Source organism: Bombina bombina, chromosome 6 (genome assembly GCF_027579735.1).
Source record: "Bombina bombina isolate aBomBom1 chromosome 6, aBomBom1.pri, whole genome shotgun sequence".
NCBI lineage: Eukaryota > Metazoa > Chordata > Amphibia > Anura > Bombinatoridae > Bombina > Bombina bombina.
In genome coordinates this window covers 653,237,880-653,260,281 of record NC_069504.1, presented here as the reverse complement: position 1 = coordinate 653,260,281, position 22,402 = coordinate 653,237,880, and the positions used below count along the sequence as shown (strand labels likewise).

The 22,402-nt window shown below is 38.9% G+C and overlaps 1 protein-coding gene across 1 annotated transcript in view; it reads left to right on the top strand.

Annotated features, from left to right (window-relative positions):
• TTLL13 (tubulin tyrosine ligase like 13) overlaps positions 1-22,402 on the top strand; it is a 162,880-nt gene that overhangs the window by 18,285 nt on the left and 122,193 nt on the right. Inside the window, exon 10 of the mRNA XM_053717702.1 lies at positions 7,135-7,316. Coding sequence (XP_053573677.1) covers positions 7,135-7,316 — 182 coding nt within the window. The remainder of the gene's footprint in view (positions 1-7,134; positions 7,317-22,402) is intronic.

Below are 22,402 nucleotides of genomic sequence, written 5' to 3'. Positions count from 1 at the left end.
TATGTTTCCTAAATTAAATGTTAATGAAAAGCTGATTAAAGCGAAATGAAACCCACAATTTTTATTTAATGATTCAGATAGAGCGTGCAATTTTTTTTTTTTATATATCTTTTTATTGATTTTCAACATATTTGTATTTACAATAGGAAGGCAGAAGAAAAAACAAAAATAACACAAAAGCAATAATAAAAAGAAAAAATTGAACATTTACAAATCGTAGGGTATCAGTACATGATCAGTTAAACATTATATATCTAGTTTTTACTACTAATCAATTGAAAAGGCCAATCAAAATGAAAAAGAGGATTGATTCTTCCTCAACTGATACTTTCTCTCTTTATTTTCTATTGAACCCAAAAGAAAAAAATTTCTCTCTCTTCTTTTCTTTTCCATCTTCGTCCCTTCTCCTTCTGTACTCCCTCCCTCTCCCCCTCTCTCTCTCTTATCCTCTCTCTCCCCTTCTAATTCCACTTTCTTTTTTTGAATCAAGACAAATTGTAAACAAGTATAACAACTACAACACCAACGGGGGGGGGAAGAAAAAAAATAAATAAAAAAATAAGAGAAGAGGGGGAAATAATTCATCCCCCCTTCCCTCTTCCCCTCCTTCCTCCCTTCCTCCCCTTTTTCATCAGGTTACCATATCCCTAATAGCACTAACTCTGTGTTTCTGAACGTATAGATTAAATATTCAATTTCACTTGAAGAAAAGGATTTGATAAAGATTGACCATTTTCTAAAGAATCTTATTACACTATTTTCATTATTTAAGTCCGTATCTATCTGCTCAAGTATGCACTGCTTTTTGAGACAGTTTTTAACCTCTTGGATACTGGGGGGTGTCCTATTTTTCCATTTTTTAAGAATTAAATATCTTACTGCCAAAATAGCTAAGTTTACAATCTTAGTGTTCATGAGCCTCTCCTGCGAGTCTTTCCAGAGAAATATTATGTGTAATGGTGTTAGTGTTGGAGGAGAGGCTCCTATTGCCCCAAGCCAATATTGTATTTTTAGCCAAAGTTGTTGAATGATTGGGCATTCCCACATCATGTGTATAGTATTTGCTAAAGGCAGGGAACATCTAGGACATCTAGTAAAGTCAGGGCTCCCACATTTAAAACCTTTCTCAGGGGTGAAAAAAGTTTCTAATAACAATTTTTCATGGGTCTCTCTCCATGTAGATGAAACAGTAATTCTTGAGACCTCTGATATAGAAAATCGAATTGCTCCAATGTCTCTGCAATTTTGCGGAAGAGTCGGTGCCCATTTGATAAATATATTTTCCAAATTTGTATCTCCCTTTAAGGAAATTAAATCCAGATAACTAGTCGAGATAGACATGATGCCATTTTTGGCTAAAATTAACCATTTTTCTATGGGTCCAAGTGTCCAATTCCATCCTATTTTGTGTACTAAACTTAGGGCTAAATGTCTTGCTTGCAGATATGCAAAGAACTCCTTATGTGGGATATTAAACTCCTCCCTTAAAGAACCAAAAGTTTTTATACATTTCCTATGAAAGTCAAGTAACTGAGAGATTTTACTAAGACCCAGTGCTTCCCATCTTTGAAAGAGAGGTGATTGAATTCCGGCTTGGAATTGTGGATTCCCTGTTATTGGGATAATTCTAGACACATTATATTCTATGTTTAATAGTTTACAAACTTTCCACCAGATCTTGAGTGGATTAAACATAGATCTCATTTTTTTCACCTCTTTAGGTACAGTACAGGGGGTACAGTGGATTATTGCCACCGGATTATATGGAAATATTGCATTTTTTTCGAGTTCATTGTCAGTGACATAGTTTCTCTCTGCGATCCAATCTAAGATCAAACGGATCTGGTATGCATAATTGTATACCTTGATATCAGGAAGGGCTAGTCCCGCGTATTCTCTGGGAAGGGATAATTTAGTTTTTTTTTATCTTGCCAAATAAATTTTCTTAATGCTATGTTAAACGTCAAAATATCTTTTCCTTTAATAATCAAAGGAGTATTTTGTAAAATATATAATATTTTAGGGAGGCTAATCATTTTAAAAAGAGCAATTCGACCCGACAGGGAGAGCGGAAGATTCTGCCAATTTTTCAAGTTATCTTTAATTCTATTCAAAACTGGGAAAATATTGAGATTATACCACTCATTAGGATTGGAAGAAACTGAGATACCCAAGTATTTGAATGAATTAATCACTATTTTAAATGCGATATTCACTAAAGAATCTTTAGTTTGTTTGATCCATAGTAATTCAGTTTTAGAAGTGTTTACCCTATATCCCGAGAATGAGCCAAATTTTTCAATAATAGAGACTAACTTAGGACCGGACGGGCTTCCAAATGAATTTTATAAAATGCTTTCACCAAATCTGCTACCATACTTATCCTTATTATATAATGATTCATAGAGGTGTTTGAAATATATATTAGGATATCATCAGCGTAGAGTGCAATTCTCATTTCTTTCTTGCCCACTTTAATACCGTTAAGATGTTGCCTAATAAATATAGCTAACGGTTCGATAGAAATATTAAAAAGCAGAGGGGAGAGAGGACACCCCTGTCGGGTTCCTCTTTTGAGAAGGATGTTTGAAGAGATTAGTCCATTGACTAAGAGTTTAGTGGAAGCTTTTTTATATAGATTATGGACAATGTTGAGAAAATTTCCATAAAAGCCAAATTGCTGAAGAGAATATAACAAGTGGTCAAAATGGACTGAATCGAAAGCTTTCTCTGCATTGATTGATATAATTGCAGAGTCAGGGGTGTCCCTCTCTCTATCCCTCTCCACCTCTTCTTTGGCCCAATGGTAATCTATGGTAAGAAAGAGTTCTCTTATCTTAGCTGATGAATTTCATTTAGACATGAACCCTGCCTGATCTTTATGAATAATTTTAGGGAGCAGTATTTGTAACCTTGAAGCTAAAATTGATGACATTATTTTATAGTCTACGTTTAACAATGCAATCGGCCTATAGGATTCTTTCTTATCCGGTTCCTTCCCAGGTTTAAGTATTAGAGTGGTATACGAGGCCGTGAAACTCGATGGTGGGGTATTGTTCTTTATGTAAATATCATTATATAATAAGGATAAGTATGGTAGCAGATTTGGTGAAAGCATTTTATAAAATTCATTTGGAAGCCCGTCCGGTCCTGGAGATTTATTAAAGGAGAGATTTTGTATTGCCTTAGATATTTCAATCAGATCTGGGGACAAGGTTTCAGTTGGAGTTTGAACCTTTTAAGGAATATAAATCTTGATAGTAAAAATATTGTAAAAGTTCATCTGATGCTGTTATAGTTCTATCGTCTTTCTTTAATGAGTCAATATTTGGGGATTGTTTCTCCCTTTTTATTAAATTGGCAAGAAGTTTTCCCGTTTTACTCCCGTATCTATAAAGTCGAGATTGGAATTTTAAATCTCTCTGGGTGGTCTTGTATAACAAGAAGGAGTCCCTTACTTTTAATGCTTGTGCGTATCGTGCCCAATTTCTTGATGTTTTTTCTAGGAGATAAGAGTTATATGTATTAGATATAGACTTCAACATTTCCTTTTCCTGAGTCTTAAATTTCTTTGTTCTATTTATACTATAGGCTAGGATTTCTCCTCTTAACACTGCTTTTGCAGTTTCCCATAGGATAATGGGTCGATTTTTATATTCTTTATTGAAAGAAATAAATTCTTGAAATTTATTATTAAGCCAATTCTTAAATTTAAGGTCTGCCGCTAGGTAATTTGGAAAAAAAAATCTTGAATACTTTGGAGTATTATTAATGGAATGGAATTCTAGAGAAATTGGAGCATGATCCGAGATACAAATGGGAAGGATTTCTGCAGTGGGTCTAAGTTTACAAAGTCTTTCGTCTATAAGAAATAGGTCAATCCTTGAAAGTGACTTATGTGCTTTAGACATACACATAAAGTTTCTGGAGTCTGGGTTCTGTGATCTCCATATATCCCTGACCCTGAGGCTCCGAAAAAGTTTTAAAAACATTTTAGATTCTAGGTTATCCCTTTTGGTTCTAAGGGAGGGGCTTTTGTGTCTTAGTCTATCTAAGGGATATTGAGGCGACATATTGAAGTCCCCTCCTATTATTAAAAATCCCTCTGTGTAAGTCATTATATTGGCTTGAAGAGGGTCCCAAAAGGAGGAACTAAAGACATTAGGAGCATATATGTTGCATATCGTATATGGTGTCGTATCTATTTTAATTTTTGCCATTAGGAACCTCCCCTCCGGGTCTGATTTTATATGATTAATTTGATATTTTAATTTTTTCCCTAATAATATTGCCACTCCCCCCTTGCATTGAGTACTAGGTGAGGCAAGAACTTCTTTGACCCAGGAGCTTTTTAATTTAGAGACTTCTTCTATTTTTAAGTGAGTTTCCTGTATAAAAGCAAAAGCAATGTCTATATTTTTTTTTTTAAGTGAGTAATTATAGTTTTACGTTTAATAGGTGATGTTAAACCCCCAATATTCCAAGAAGCCATCCTAAAACCGTTTACTATGTTAGTCATCCTCTATAATCAACAGAGAGGAAAGGAGAAAGAGGGAAAAAGAGGGGAAAAAAAAAAATGTATTTTCTTTTTTTTTTCCCTTTTAGAAAATTTAATTTTTTTTTATTAAGTTCTTCATGTAACAAAAGTCTAAAAAAAAAAAAAAAAAACTTTTAACTTCCCCTTCTCTATGGAGTTGCTAATATGATTCAAGGCTTTTATCCCAACTAGAGCCATTATATTAATTTTTATGAATCTAGCCATAATCTGAACCTTATTCCATTGTTGTATATTCAGATAGGCATTGAGTTTAAGTCCTGTCCTGTTCCATTGTTAACTGCTGGGTAACATGTTTCTCCGCTTCTCTCGCAGAGTCAAAAAAATGTGTCTCATTATTAATTGTTATTCTCAATCTTGCTGGGTATATAATAGTGGCGCGATACCCCTGATTTATCAGCTTAGTGCATAATGGGGCCAATTCCCTTCTTTTAGCAGAAGTCTCTGCTGAGAAATCCTGAAAAATCATAATTTTTGTATCCCCCAGCATTATAGGCTGGTTCTTTTTAAAATATTGTAATATTAGTAGTTTGTCTTGATAGTTTAATACTTTGGCTATTATTGGCCTGGGTCTGGTATCCTCTCTGTCTGGTTTTTGCCATCCTATTCTATGAGCTCTCTCGAGCACTATCCTTGGATGTGTTTGTGGGATTTGTAGCAATTGTGGCAATGTTATAGTTAACAGTTTATCTAGATCTTCGTATTGCTTCTGTTCGGGCACTCCTATTACTCTGAAATTGCTGCGTCTAGCACGATTCTCTAAGTCTTCTAGCTTTGTCTGTATTTTTGTAAGTTTATCACTCATTGTATCTATCTTGGTCTTATGGATTGTTGTGTTATCTTCTAAATCTGAAATCCTTTGTTCTGCTTCTGTTAATCTGTTAGAGAACTGACGGATTTCTGCTGTGAGTGTGTTTATGTCCTGTTTGATTTCATTTCTTAAAAGATCAAATTTTGGTGTCAGGGCCTCCGAAATGCTTGTGACTAATGCTTGTAGGTTTAATGATTCATTGATCTGTGGAGCGTTTGGGCTGACAGTGGGGGTGTCTACTGTGTTTGAAAAACAAATGTACTAACAAACCAAGCTCATGGCTAACGGTAAAAGGAGTATATAAGTGTCACAATACCACTTGCAGGGCCTGTGAATTTGTACAATTGGGAAATGGTTTTCAGAGTATGACCACCAGGGAAATGTTCCAACATAAGAGATGCTATAATTGTAGAACCACTTATGTGGTATATCTACTAACCTGTTCATTTTGTGACCTACAATATGAAGGTATGACCTCCAGAGATATCAGATCTCGCATTCGTGAACATGTGTGCAATATTAAAGCAGGCATACTAACCACCCCTCTCATTATGCATTTCAATGTCCACCACAATAAAAATCCAGAGAGTCTGAGATGGACTATAGTGGAACACATACCCGTCCCACAGAGGGGGGGAAATAGAGATCAGTTACTAGCTAGGAAGGAGGTTTATTGGATTTTGACACTAAAAACACATAAACCACAAGGGTTAAATAGTGAATATGACTTAATCAATTATTGTATATATTATTATTTCATTGTATTCCTGTTTGTGGTTTGTATATCTGCAATGTAATGATGTATATTTCTGTATTTTCCTACAATTGGGCTAAATAGTGTGTAGGATATGTGATACTGTAAACACAGACACAAGTCTTTTATTTAGACTTAAGGTGATGCGTAAACCGCTTCAAATGATGAATCAATGCAAATGGTACACAGATGGTTTAACCACATTAGTTAACCATTTTATGGGGAAGTGAGGACCAAAAAGCTGAAACAATAGTTGAAGAAAATTACCTGTTTTTCATAGTCAGTAACGTATTAAGGATCTCCAAATTACAAAGTCTGTGAATTACCCGTTCCTCAATGTTTGACAGACAGGAAAAAAAATATTTAGAGAATTCTAAGTCAGGCTAAAGGAATTATTGTAATAGCTTCACATATATAATACACCACGGTAATTTTGTTAATCATGTGTACAAAGTGGTGTCATTTGATTTTATCCAATCAGTGGGGTTTCCATATTTTAAAACACCAGGTTTGTTTGCTTGTAATTATGCTATGACTACGGCCCATACAGCTGAAACGCGTCAGATTTAAGGAAAAGCAAGCTTTGAAACCATGTGAATATGTCTCTAAAGGACTACAATGTTTTTAAGCTGTTATATGGAATAAAAAGTGGTTTTATTCAAGTAAGCTCTGTGGGTGTGTTCTCACAAATTACTTCTCTATATATTGTTTGGGATAGGAACATACATTATTTTCCAAAAACTATTTTTTTTCTTTCCTATATAAACTACTCTGATAAGACAATTCTCCCTTCTGTCTATTGAAACTTTTTTGTTCGAATCTCTACTTCTAGTGCAATCTATACTTTCAATAGATATCGCAGCTGCACCAAATAGCGCTGGTATTACAACTTGAAAGTTATCATTTGCGCTTGAGTGAAAGCTAAAACTGCACTGGAATATTTAGCACCGCTTGAGACCTGAACTCTCCCTTCTATCTATTGAAGCTTTTTTGTTTGCATCTCTACTTACATAGGTGAATCATTCGCCAAGTTTTACCACAGATTCTCGTTTGGACCGAGAAGTCAAGGATGCACTTTTGCAAGATACCCTTAACTTGATCAACCTCCGTGCTTGTGACAAACGCAAGGTTATTGAGGAAGATAAACAGCGAGCTAAAGAGCGCTTGTTCCTGCGAAACCCACCTCGCGAAGCTAGGTGAGATAAAACAATGCCTTATCCTATATATAAGCTGTGACACAACCTGTATGTAATTTACCTCCAGCATTTTACTACATTTTCTACAGCTGAACTATTTTCTGCTGTTGAAATCACTTGATTGCTGAGATATTTAACAGATTTTATTCATAGCTCCTAGCTGTCCCAGATATAGCAAACTTGTGTATTGGGATATCTGCTTTCGACTCAGATGTGTAACTAGCTTGGCTGATTGGATCAGTGGCAGTTTCCACACTCAGGACCAGCTGTGCTCCACAGTGAGCAGCACTTCTACTGTGTGTTTTAATCCCTTTGTGGGCGTTAAACACACAGTAATGTGGGGTCGATAGTCTTATAATAAAATGCTCTAATGAATTAGAGTATGTAATTTTTCAAATATTATGGCAATTTAACCCCTGCAAAAGGGATAAACACATAAAGTTACACACCTGGTGTTCTGATAAACTACTGCTCTCTCTCTCTCTCTCTCTCTCTCTCTCTATTCTTTTGTTCTTAAATGGAAAGAGTCCTTAGCTGCATTCATTACTTTTGGGAATTAAGAACCTGGCCCCCAGGAGGTTGGCAGAGAAGTGACAGAATTTTTGTTTTTTGTCTCTTATGGAGGGTAGTATTCTTCAGCATGGGACAGGAGTTTTAAGTAGTCCCGTCAGTCTCTCAGTGAGGGCTTGGATGAAAGTTAGAGTCTGGAGATGCAGGGAGAGTCTTTCTGCGAAACCATCCTGACTCATATTAACAGCTCCTCAAGCAATCGGCGTTGTCTAACTTCGTTCCGCTGCCTGCTTTCTTCTCTCAAGTCCATGGCGGAGGCGATGCTACTATCCTTCACACCTGAAAGACCGTGTTCCTGTTCTACGGCGTAGATTCCGGTAAGATCATTTAATTTTACTTTATCTTCAATGTACTGTAATGTGAATGTTTCCCGAGAGGCTACAACACCTTGCGGGTCTAACTATATGACATAAGGGTCTCAGTGAGTCTCTGTTAGTATCTTGGAATCGAGGGTTAAAATCTCCTGAGGGGGGTTATTGAACAGGGGGGTTTATAATTATGTTTGTTATGTGATTCAACCTGGTTATGTGTGATGTTTATGGGCTCGTGGTTTGGAACTTTGAGGCCTTTGGAAGTGACGCAGCCTTTTGGTTGTGCGCACTTTTTTGGACTGTACGGCTTACCTTGTGTTTGGGGCGTGGTTCCGTTCCGTTTCTCATTTCGGCATTCCCGACCTCGTGGTGAAGGAGATATTCTAGTCCACAGGGGTCTGGTCATAGGAGGTGGTGAGTGCCCCAGCCATTGGGGGTATCAGGTGCCGTTTTTGTTTTTACTACTTAGTCCAGGATTCTGGATTCTGGATACTGAGACTATTCTGATACTGAGGATTCTGATACTGAAACCGTTTTGTATGCCATATGAGAGCGCCTGGTTGCTCTGGGAATCGGGGGACTGCTGAGTGTGACGAACCAAGGTTATCCAACCTTGCGCCAGTCACTTATTTGGCACAGAAAGGGTTATCAGACCCCTTCTACTGTCACTAATGTCACAATCTAGCCACGCCAGGCAAGCTTGTGATTTAGTTCAGTGGGTGCAAGGGTTAACAACACTCTAGTCTGTACTAGACATAGAAGAAATGCCCAAAACTCCCCTTTAATGCCACCCACACTAAACTAACTATAATATCTAGCTGCCACCACTTAAGATTATATGATATGGGAAATCTTAAGGAAACCCCAGATTTACACATTAACTCTTAGAATACAGTTTAGCCAAAATAACCTAAAATATACAGTTCTAATACTCCAGTCCTTTCAGTAACGTGGTTCAATTATTAGACAAAGGCCAAAGCTTAATAAATTATTTATTATGCACAATGCGTTATTAATAACAAGTTGTTACAAGTAAAATTAAATTACACACAGCAAACAGGTTAAAATAAAATGAAGAAAATAACAGACCTAATACTTTCCTAGCTTATAAGTCTGCCCCAGGGAGATGGGCAAGAGAAGATGGTCACTCAGGCTGTAGCAGCCTCCCATGTAGAATGAACAATTTTACTGTTAAAACACAGTTTGAGTGGTTTTGCCTTTAGTTTTAGGCCTCTGGATGGTCCTGTTGGGGCTTGATCCAACAGCTTATATGGATAGCTGTCCAGCATGCGGAAGGTTTTGCAATTTGAAACCAGTTGCAGCTCTTGACACCTTGAAGGTGTGCGTGTAAGCTGTTTCTAGTGTATATAGATGCAGCTGTTACTCTTGGACGTGTATGGTCTGACTGATTTATGAGACCTTTGGGTCTTCTTCCATTGTCTCCGGGTAGTTAGATCTCCTTTTAGGGATCTGCGTTCTGGATGATGGTTGATCCCTGTGGGGACTTTGTTTAGCTCGGGGTTCTGCGGAGCTGGGAAGGCTTAGCGCCTTCCTCTTCCCTGTGTCCTCTGCCTGTGTGGAGGTGATGGGGAGACTAGCCCTGCTAGAGTGGTTTGTGGACCTTGAGGTATCCCTTCTGTTTGGGGCTCAGATCATAGAGATAGTCAAAAGACACCCTAGGGGGGGGGGGGGGGTGACAGACATAAATCTTTAACTAAGAGAGAATTATTCTGGATCCTTAAATTGGATACCAGACATCCCAAACGTATGAATTTAGAGTGGGATATTTCTTATTTCACAAATTAGTGTAATAATTATTTTTCGGTTTTCTTTTTTGTTTATGTCTATGTTTATCTCACTTTTTTGTAAAAATATTCCTTTGCAAATAGAAACAATATTTTGTCAGTTTAGTGCCCCACCATTTCAGCATTATACTATGCACAAACATTTGTGATTCATATATTTTTTCAATATTTTCTGTGTGATGCTGCAACGTTTTGGGCACTATACCGTTTTCCAATTTGTATATTCTAATTTTCTTATAATTTCTTTTCATATGTTTTTCTGTATATCCCACTCCAGGTTGTTATATCCAGTTAAACAAGTATTCTAGGATTTTTGATTCAATAGTTTTTATCATAACTAATGTTTTTAAGTTGTTTAACTCCCAATACCACCTTTTTCTTTTGTGGGGGGTTTGGCCATCAGTTGACCGGATCTGGTGCCTGCTTGGCCATCCCCCTCCTTAAAGGTGAGAGCTGGATTGTGAGTAATTTATCCTATGACTAAGCACCGATAGGGGCGTGAAACGCATCAGGTTTGTCATTATCCTAGACCTCTGCATGTCTATCGCATACTACATGCGACTTTTAACTTCGAGTGCTCAGGTTTTCTGTTTTTCTTCTGTTTTTCTATCCCTTCTGTTGTCCTGAGGCTTTGAGAAGTCCTTTTTTTTTTTAAATGTTTATTTATAACCAACAAAGTGTACAATCAAATGAATTCAACCTCTTTGTGCCTCGCAGGGCCAGGTAAAAGATAATATATAGCAAAGCAAGACAATTTTAAATAAAAAATTTCACATTTCACAAACCAAATGACTGATTCCCTTATATGAAGTATTTGTACACCTAGTTGGGATTTTTCTAATTTTAAATAGGTAGAGAAACAATTAAACACTCATTATATACACAAAAATAAAAATAAATAAAAATAGAAGAAAAAAAAAAAAAAAAGAGGGGGAGGGACAATTACCTCTGATTACCAGATACCTAGTAGGATTAATTCTGTATCTCTAAACGGGTAAATTATATATTCAATTTCACTGTCAGGAAGAGATTTTATAAATATAGACCACTTTGAGAAGAATCTCTTTACATCTTCGTCATTTTGTAAGTCAGTATCCACTTGCTCAATGATACATTGTTTCTTTAAACAATTTTTAATTTCTTTTACACTCGGGATTGTTTTTGTTTTCCATTTCTTTAAAATTAGATATCTACCAGCCAAAATAGTCAGATTAATAATTTTGACCTCCTTAAAGGATAAACCCTCATCCTGAATGAGTAAAACTATTTTTGTTGGAGAGAGAGACAGAGAGGGAAGGCCTAGGCTGGTGTTTAACCAGTACTGTGTCTTGAGCCAGAAATTTCGTATTTTCGGGCATTCCCATAACATGTGCAATAAGCTAGCCGAGGGGAGAAGGCATTTTGGGCACTTATTAAAACTGACCTGACACTGTGCGCCCTTTTTCGGTGTGAAATGTGTTGAGAAGTCCTTTTATTCGACTTCTAGCCGTTGGACTTTGGCTAGGGGTGGTTCCTTCCTTTGGTCGGGGCTTTCAAGTTCTCCTCGCTATCCGGATTCTCTGGATATGCATCTATTCCCTTTGTCTGGCTTTTGGCCAGTTGGGGTGTTTAGTTCCAGGGTAAGGTTGCCTGAACAATAAGGTGCTCGGCCCTGTTTTTCTCCCTGAGACTTCCGCCTTCTGGGGCTTCGCTCCTTTTTTCTGACCCAGTTTTGGATTCCTTGATCTCGGGGTTGGTCGGGGTGTTACAAGGTAGTGGGAACTTGGGCTATGTCCTTGCTCCACCTATCTGACCAGGTTTTCAGAGTATTTATTACTCTTTACAACAGATTAACCCATGTCATCTAGGGGTTAGCTGTGTGGCTTGCACCTCAAGGGTTGTTGGTTCATACCCAACTGCTGGCGTTGGATTTCCAATTTCTGGTGCGCCTTAGGGTGGCATTCCCCTGATCAGTTTGCCAGTGTACCCGTGGATTCTCTGCTCTGCAGGCAAATGGGTTGGCTGTGCCTCTGTTTGGCGAGCTACTTGTAGGGGGGGTCCTTTTCTAGGACATTTGCGTTGGGAATTTTTCTTCCCAATTAGCCTTTGGCTTCGGGCCTTGAGGACAGTTGTTGCCCTTCCGGCCTCTTCCCTTTTCTTGGGGAAATCTTCTCTCTATGGAGATGGAATCCTTTCTTGGGGCTTCTCCTGGTCGGGGAATGGAAGGTGAAGTTGGTTCCACCTGGGGTCTTGCTGACTCCAAGTCAGACTGTGGGGCCTTGCTTTGATAGATCCTTAGGTCTATGGCCTTGTCTGTTTTCAGAGTTAGGTTGTACTTGTACTCTGGGGGGATGGCTGTACCATCTTTACGCTCATTCCTTTACCAGTTTCAGGATTCTTTTGTTCCCCTGTATTGGATCCCTGTGGCTGGGTTGGTCCAGCTGGGTGTGAGTCTGCAGGTTAGGATGCCCGAGCGGTCTAAGGTGTTGCGGTTGGGTTGCAGTCTCCTCTAGATGTGTGAGCTTGTTGAGTCTACCTTGATAGCTCAGTCTGCTAGGATATTGATTTCCGTTCTCCTTGCTCCATTGTCAGGAGAGGGTTTACTCTTCCTTCAGGTTCTGGGGTATACTCTTCTTCTTGGGGGGCCTCAATGGAGGCTTTGTGTTCCCCTTTTTAGGGACCTATGAGTAGGTCCGGTGGCTTAGGTTGCCTGGAGCGTGCCCTCTCAGGGGCTGGTTTTTTTTTGCGGTCTGTTTCTTGCTTGACTGCTTCTTCTTCTTCCTTGCAAGCACCCTCTGTGTCATCCTGTTATGGACTCTGTGTTCTCAAGCTTGGGCTTTTCGCCTGGGTCTATTCACACTTTTCACGATCGAATACTTTGGTGTTCTATGTGCAGGCGCTGGGAGGACTTTGCCTCTTTAGTTGCATTCCATGCTTGCAGGATGTTGGGGAGACGTCTGTTCTGTCTCCGTGCCCGGTATTATCCTGGATTTTGCTTGGTATAGGCGTGGCCTCCTTCCCTGATGGGGCCATTTGGGTCTCTGTGAGCTGGGCACACTCTTGGAGGTGTTCTTTTTTGTATTAAGGGACCTTTCGGTTTCCTCGGTTCTCCTTGGCCTTGTCCCCTTGGGGATTTCGTCTGGTTTCCCCTTCGTTTGTGAGGGGTGAGTGGTGGGGGACTGTCTGTTGGGCGACGGTGCCTCTTGGTGGACTCAGTCGAGTCCGTTTTGTGGTCTCTAGTTTGGCTCTGGACTAGATGCGAGTCAGTGTCATTGGGGCTTTTCCTTTAAAAAAATGTTTTGGCTTCGGACGAAGCGGGATTTTTTTTATTGGGTAGAGGTTCAGGCCTGGTGCCCTAAGTATGGGCCGCATATTGTACCCTCCCGTCTTGGCATTCACTGTCCTCTATAGCTTGGGTATTGTTTTCCCAAAAGTAAGGAATGCAGCTGTGGACTCTTTCCATTTAAGAAGAAAAACATAAATTATGCTTACCTGATAATTTCCTTTTCTTCTGATGGAAAGAGTCCACAGCTCCCCACCCATAATTTTATGTGGGGCGTCCTTATGTTCCTCTGGCACCTTTTCACCCTGATATTTCTTCTACTGTTCCTTGTTCCTCAGCAGAATGACTGGGGGATGAGGTGAGTGTTAGGAGTATTTAAGCCTTTGGCTGGGGTGTCTTTGCCTCCTCCTGGTTGCCAGGTTCTTAATTCACAAAAGTAATGAATGCAGCTGTGGACTCTTTCCATCAGAAGAAAAGACAATTATCAGGTAAGCATAATTTTATGTTTTCCAATCCATTCTACAAGTAAACCCCTACCCCACCCCCAAAAAAAAAAATACTTTCTAAAAAAATGAATTTAAAAATTGCCCTTTGGATGGGCATTTCCCTTAGAAAGGCATTTAGCTCTTTTGCGCGTGTTGGGTTAGCATTTGAGCGGAAAAAATTACTTTCAACTTGTAATACACACGCTACCCAACACGCACAAAGAGCATAAGTTTAGCAAAGTTAGCGTGCAAACTGGAGCGGTAATTACCGCTCTACTCGGAATCTAGCCCTGAGTATTTTTCAGTCTTTGTTTTCTAGCACATAATGTAAACACACGTTTTTGCTTCAGTTTTTTTTTTGTCCTATTCCTTACATTTGTTGCCCACTCTTAGGTTATGGCATGTATGTTTTACATCTCACCTGGTAAGTATTACCCAGGCAGGGCCAAGATAATTACAATTTAAATATTCAACAGCAGAAAATTCTATTGGCCTAATACCTAAATAATACATACCATTATATAAGTAAGTATTATCTAAGTATTAGGCCAAAATATAGCATTTTATGCTGTTGAGATAGATAGATATATATATATATATATATCTATATCTATATATATATATATATATATATATATATATATATATATATATATATATATATATATTCATTAAAATGTTTGGTGGAGATAAAATTTTGAAATTAAAACCCTCCATGTCTCAAAAGTAAATCAATAGAACATTTTTGCATAGGAAATTAGCACATCTTGGCAACTATCCCCGCTTGCTTTTCCCCAATAAAACTCCATGTACATTGTTACCAATGCACAAGAGGATTCTGGGTAAGATATGCAAAATCTCAAAATGTTTGCTTCAAAAACTGTTTTAACACAGCGATCCCTTAATAGGGTTAAGATCTTACTTGGACTTTTAGCTAACATAAAAGGGGTTGCATGGGCTGTCGTCAGATATGAGGTTTTACTTGGGCATAAAGCTGGCATCTAGGGCTTAAGGGTCATGACCCTGATCTGAGCTACCAAAGATTTATTTCAAGGAGTGTGTCCCTGAACTGTAAAATAGTTAAAATTTTGCTAACATAAATTCAATTTTAAATGCTTTCTTTAGATGTTCTGTATGCTGAACTTTTGCAAAAATGTATTTCTGATACATGAATAAAAATTAAAGTAAATTTGTATGTATCAGAAATTATTTAGTACACAGTACACTGCAAATAATAAACATGCAAAATAAATATTTTAAAAGCATTTACAACTATAATTTTGTTAGAAAAATATGCACTGGTTTGTACACCCCTTAAAGTCTCTTGAATGTTGTTTATCTTACTCCCTTTTTAGATTAGGTACAAATATAAACAAATTCCTGCACATATCAGCCAATCACTTTGCAGCACATACGAGTCAGGGGTTATGCATTTCATGGAATGCACTTCAGTCTAAGGGCAGTGGAAACACTATAGAGTTAAAATACAGCACACGCAGCAAAAATAACACAGATCAACACTGATTTTATTGCCAATGATATAAGATCGGTTTTAGGGTAACTTGTTTGCATCGCTGATTCTGAATATGACATAGTTTTTTTCTAGATTGGCTCTAATTTTAGAGATAATGGATGCCCCCATTGGAAAAAAAAATGCAAATAATTTAATGATCGGGCATACCGTGCTCAAAAATTACATGGAAACTGTCCCAAATCATACAAATACCTAATGCCGTTTATTCAGTACAATAACAAAAACAAAGTAAGCCGATTCAGATAAGCACACTTAAAGGAACACTGAACCCAATTTTTTTCTTTCATTATTCAGATAGAGCATGGAATTTTAAGCAACTTTCTAATTTACTCCTATTATCAATTTTTCTTTGTTCATTTGCTATCTTTATTTTAAAAAGAAAGCATCTAAGCTTCTTTTTTGGTTCAGACTTCTAGACAGTACTTTTTTATTGGTGGATGAATTTATCCACCAATCAGCAAGAATAACCCATGTTATTCACCAAAAATGGGCCGGCATCTAAACTTACATTCTTGCATTTCAAATAAAGATACCAAGAGAATGAAGAAAAATTGATAATAGGAGTAAATTAGAAAGTTGCTTAAAATTGCATGCTCTATTTGAATCACGAATGAAAAAATTTGGGTTTAGTGTCCCTTTAATGTATAGAAAAACGCAGTTTGTAAGTGGCTATGGAGAAAGTGTACCTTTATGGTCATATTGCTACTCACATTTTTACAGTTAGCAAGCATGTTTTCTTTCCTAAGGTATGGTGAGTCCATGGCTTGCGTAATTACTATTGGGAATATCACTCCTCGCCAGCAGGAGAAGGCAAAGAGTACCACAGTTAAATTGCCAAGTATCACTCCCTTACCCACAACCCCCAGTCATTCTCTTTGCCTTCGGTGCATGGAGGAGGTGAAGTTTAGGTGTCTGAAGAAAAATGTATTTCATCTACAAGCAAGTTTTGGGATATAGCTGTATTCCATGTCATTCCTTGCAGTCGAGTAGTGGTGGCTTTAAAGCAGTTAGGAACTTGTAAAGAGGTACTTACTGCGTTTTCCTAACAATTGCTGCCCTAGTTTAGAAACTACTGTTCTTTCTTTTTCAAAGGTCTCTGTGAAGAACTGTGTCTTCTCATACCTTGTAACTGTCTACATGCCGGACAGCAGAGCAGGTAAGTGCTTTTTATTCCAGTTGGGGAGACCATGCACTTAACAAATTAAAAGACACTGCTTTTTTATTGGGACATAGATAATCCTGTTGTATGGGTTACACTGGGACATGAAACAGGCACTGTAGCATGTGTGAGACTAACATTTAAACTCTTTTAAAAAAGAAAGGGTAAAATGTTTTTATTAGGCTTTATTTTCTGACACATATTTACTTGATAAAACAATTCAAGTTTAAACTGAAAGTAAGGCTGAATTTTCTATTTCAACATCTTATTCATTTCCGCTTTGCTTTAAAATAAAACGATGCAACATTTTAAACTGTCCGGTTTGAAAAAACGGTTATTTCTGGTACTCAGTGTACCAGGAAGCTATTTTTTAGTGCCTCTCTGTGTCGCTGCAGTAATTTTAGCTTGGCAGTTGCAGTCACATGACCGTCTTCACTTCATAACGTTTCTGAGGAAAAAGTTTTTCTCCATTTTTGGGTGATCTGGTCTTAATTGGTAGCAGTAAGGAACCTCCGTAATTGAGGTATGGGGTTGCCTGGCGGGTATTTTAGAAGTTTATTTGATGTTTATTAAATGTTTTTTCTTAACTTTTCTCACATAATTTTAGCTGGGGATCGATCCTAATTTGGGATAAAATTTAAATTGTATTTTTTCCATAGCTTATTTTAACTGAATATTAAAATCTTTGAAACTTATCTGTACAAGTTTATTTACTGTTTCACAACATGTCTGATATGGAGCTAGAGCCTGCTCTCATGAATTCATGCTTATTATGTTTAGATGCACAAATTGCAGCTGCTATGCAATTTTGTTCATGTGTCAAGAAAACTTTGCAAAATAAAGGTAACATTTTTGAGCCTAATGTCTCTTAGGACGATGCTGTTAAAATAATACCTCAGCTTCCTTCTGCTCCTAGTGGAGTTTATTTAAAAGCAGAAATTGCTGCCCAGGTATCTTCAGCGGTGCAAAATGTTTAAATTGCATATGACAAATATCTGAGTGTATCCCTTTAGTACTGTGATGCTAGGTTGATTAATTGGCTGTGGTATTGTTACATTTTGATTCTTTGTATGGAAAAACATTTTACTTGTGATACGAATAAAAGTTAATTTTTACCTCTTCTATACTCGGCCCATTAACTGCTCACTACAGTAAATTTTTTGTTTATAGTTTTATCTTCAGCGGTATCTGCGGCATTAGCTGCCATTCCCAGATTACAGGGAAAACGCAATCTAGAAATCTAGAAATTCATAAAGTAAGGTGCCTGTCCTCAGTTCTGCTTCCCAAGTTGCCCTTTCTCATAAGTCTGATGAGGAAGATACATCGGGACTTTCTGAGGGTGAAATCTCAGATTCGGACAGTATAATTCCTTCTTCTGAGACTGAGGTGGTATCCTTCAGATTTAAGCTTGAACACCTTTGTGTATTGTTAAAGGAGGTTTTAGCTACTTTAGATGCCTCCGATACCCCTGTCGTTGTCACTCTTAAGAAATCTAGAAAACTTAATAGTTTCTTTGATGAACCTTCCACTTGGGTTTTTTTTTCCTGTGCCAAACCGTGCTAGGGAGATTATCTCACAGGAATGGGAGAAACCAGGGGTGTGTTTTTATTTCCCCGTCTCCTATTTTTAAGAAAATGTTTTCTGTCGAGGACTCCATTAAAGACCCTTGGTATACTGTACCCAAAGTTGAAGGGGCCATTTCCACTCTGGCTAAGAGAACCACTATTCCTATTGAGGATAGCTGCTCTTTTAAGGATCCGATAGACAAGTAGCTGGAGGCTTATTTGAAAAAGATTTATGTTCATCAAGGTCTCCAATGGCGACCTTTGGTGTGTATTGCCACTGGGACTAGTGCAGCATCTTATTGGTTCAACGCCTTTTCTGATTCTCTTCAAGTAGAGACTTCCTTGGATGAAATTCAGGATAGGATTAAAGCTCTTAAGTTGGCCAAATCCTTTATTGCAGATGCCATTTTACAGGTTGTTAGACTAGGAGCTAAAACTTCTAGTTTCGCTGTCCTAGCCTACAGGGCATTATGGTTGAAATCCTGGTCTGTGGACGTTTCCTCTAAAGTCAAGCTTCTGGCGATTCCTTACAAGGGCAAAACCTTGTTTGGACCCGGTTTGGCAGAAATGATCTCTGATATTACGGCTGGAAAAGGGTCTTTTCTACCTCAACATAAGAAGAATAGGCCTAAAGTACATCATTTTCCTTCCTTTTGTAACTTCAGAGGAAAGCCTTCCCCTTCTTCAAAGCAGGAACAATCCAAGTCTTCTTGGAAACCCAATCAGTCTTGGAACAAGGGGAAACAATCAAAGAAAACCTGCAGCTGATTCCAAATTGGCATGAAGGGGTTGCCACCGATCTGGGATCGGATCAGGTGGGGGGCAGACTTTCTCAGTTCTCTCAAGCCTGGATACGAGATGCCCCAGATCCCGGGACTGTGGACATAGTATCCCAGGGTTACAAATTGGAATTCAAGACTTTTCCTCCCAGAGGCAGATTACTGCTCTCAAGATTATCTGCAGACCAGATAAAGAGAGAGGCGTTCTTGAAATGTATACAACATCTTTCTAGTTCCAGTGCAGGAACAGGGTCTCAGGTTCTACTCCAACCTATTTGTGGTTCCCAAAAAAGAGGGAACTTTCCGTTCCATTCTAAACTTGAAGTGTCTAAACAAGTTTCTCAAAGTTCCATTCTTCAAGATGCAGACTATACGCTCCGTTCTTCCTTTAGTACCATAGGGTCAGTTCATGACAACCATAGACCTAAAGGATGCTTATCTTTATGTTCCTATTCACAGGGACCATAACAGATTCCTGAGATTTGCCTTTCTGGACAAACATTTCCAGTTTGTGGCCTTTCCATTTGGTCTAGCGATGGCTCCCAGAATTTTTTCAAAGGTTCTGGGGGCTCTTTTGGCAATGATCCGTTCTCGTGAAATTGCTGTGACACCCTACCTGGACGAAATATTGGTTCAGGCGCCATCTTTTCAACAAGCAAAATCTCACACAGAGATATTGTCTTTTCTTCGTTCCCACGGATGGAATGTGAATCTGGAAAAAAGCTTCCTTTCCCCTGCTACAAGAGTAGTGTTCTTAGGGACCATAATAGATTCTCTATTGATGAAGATTTTTCTGACAGAGGTCAGGAAAAACAAAATCATTTCCCCTTGCCTCTCTCTTCAGGCTACTGCTCATCCATCAGTGGCTCAATGTATGGAGGTAATTGCTCTATTGGTGGCTTCCATGGACATCATTCCTTCTGCTCGAATCCATTTGAGAGCTCTCCAGTTGTGCATGCTCAGACAATGGAATGGCGACCATGAGAATCCATCTCAGAGAATAGAGTTAGATCAGTCGTCAAGGGATTCTCTCCCATGGTGGATTTCTCAGGAACATCTGTCTCAAGGCACATGCTTTCATAGACCTTCCTGGGTGATTGTGACCACAGATGCCAGCCTGCTGGGCTGGGGAGCAGTCTGGAACTCGTTCAAAGCTCAGGACCTTTGGACTCGGGAGGAGTCTGCCCTTCCCATCAACATCTTGGAGTTGAGGGCAATTTACAATGCTCTATTGGCTTGGCCTTAGTTGTCAAACAACATAACCTCTGTGGCTTACATCAACCACCAGGGAGGAACTCGGAGTTCCTTAGCCATGAAGGAGGTTACTCTGATTCTTCAGTGGGCAGAGAACCACAATTGCTGTCCAACTGCCATCCACATTCCAGGAGTAGACAACTGGGAAGCGGATTTTCTGAACAGACAGACTTTTCAGCCAGGGGAGTGGGAACTCCATCCGGAGGTGTTTTCCAGCTTAGTCCTCAAATGGGGGGGTGCTCCCATCAGAACGCCAAGCTTCCAAGGTACGGTTCAAGGTCAAGAAATCTGCAGGCCATTCTGATAGATGCTCTGGCGGTTCCTTGTGTTTTTAGGTTGGCATACCTGTTTCCTCCGTTTGCTCTCCTTCCACGAGTCATTGCTCATATCAAACAGAGGGCGTTGGTGATTCTTATAGTCCCTGCGTGGCCTCGCAGGATCTGGTTTGCAGACCTAGTGGAGATGTCATCATCTCTCCCACCTTGGAGACTACCTCTGAGGAAGGACCTCCTGATTCAGGGTCCCTTCCTTCATCCAAATATCGTTTTTTCTGAGGCTGACAGCTTGGAGATTAAACGCTTAATTTTGTCTAAGCATGGTTTTTCCGAGTCGGTCTTTGAGACCATGATTCAGGCTCGTAAGCCTGTTACTAGAAAGATTTACCATAAGATATGGAGTAAATATCTTTATTGCTGTGATTCCAAGGGATACTCTTGAAGTAAAATCAGAATTCCTAGAATTTTATCTTTTCTTCAGGAAGGCCCGGAGAAGGGATTGTCTGTCAGTACCCTGAAGGGGTAGATTTCTGCTTTATCAGTTTTACTACATAATCGTTTCGTGGATGTGCCAAATGGGCAATCTTTTTTGTCAGGCCTTGGTCAAAATCAGGCCTGTCTTTAAATCTGTTGCTCCTCTTTGGAGCCTTAACCTTGTTCTTAAAGTTTTACAACTGGCTCCGTTTGAGCCGTTGCATTCCATAGACATTAAGTTGTTATCTCTGAAGGTTTTGTTACTTGTTGCTATCTCTTCTGCTTGAAGAGTCTCTGAACTCTCAGCTCTGCAGTGTGATTCCCCTTATCTTATTTTTCATGCCGTTAAGGCGGTTCTTCGTACTAACTTAGGTTTCCTTCCTAAGTTTGTTTCTAATAGAAATATCAATCAGGAAATTGTTGTTCCCTCTCTGTGTCCTAATCCTTCTTCTTCCAAAGAACATTTGTTACACAATTTGGATTCTACTTACAGACGACTAAGGATTTTTGCCAGTCCTCTGCCCTCTTTGTCTGTTTCTCTGGGAAACGTAAAGTTCAGAAAGCTACTGCTACTACTCTTTCTTTTTGGTTACGAAATATAATTTGTTAGCCTCCTGAGATAATTATGGCTCATTCCACAAGAGCTGTTTCCTCTTCTTGGGCTTTCAAAAATGAAGCTTCTGTGGAACAAATTTACAAGGCTGCAACTTGGTCTTCTCTACATACTTTTTTTTTCAAAATTTGATACTTTTGCCTCGGCTGAGGCTTCTTTTGGGAGAAAGTTTCTTCAAGCGGTGGTGCCTTCTGTTTAGGACTGCCTGTCTTGTCCCTCCCTATTTATCCGTGTCCTCTAGCTTGGGTATTGGTTCCCGACAGTAATTACTCAAGCCGTGGACTCACCATATCTTAGGATAGAAAAACAACATTTTTGCTTACCTGATAAAAATTTTTATTTCTGGATATGGTGAGTCCACGGCCCCACCCTTTATTTTAAGACAGTTGTTCTTTTGACTGTAACCTCAGGCACCTCTACACCTTGTGTTACTCCTTTTTCTCCATTTCTCTTTGGGCAAATTACTGGGGGTTGTGGGTAAGGGAGTGATACTTAGCAGTTTATCTGTGGTGCTCTTTGTCTCCTCCTGCTGGCCAGGAGTGATATTCTCAACAGTAATTACTCAAGCCGTGGACTCACCATATCTAGAAATAATTTTATCAGGTAAGCACCAATTTAGTTTTTTGCACCAAATCTTCATAATTGTCTGCTTTGTGGTTACCAAATAAGTTCTAACTGCACCAGGCAGAAGCTTTAAGATCATTGTGATGGATTCTGGATACCCCGACTGAGTATCTCCGCCAAAAGGGACCTTCTTCAACCCTAGAACCTGTAGCTGTAGTGCTGGAAGTGATAATAGCAAGTAGCCCACCCTAATAACCAGACAAGACCAGTATTAAGGTGAAACAAGAACTGATTTATTCACACAAAACTCACAGTATTTATACACAATTGCCATCTGCTAATCCCATTAGGAGAACAATATACCCCCTCCAGACAGTCTGGCACCATCATAGAGGCCAGAAGAACATGGAGATTCCCACAATGGATAGGTCATGGT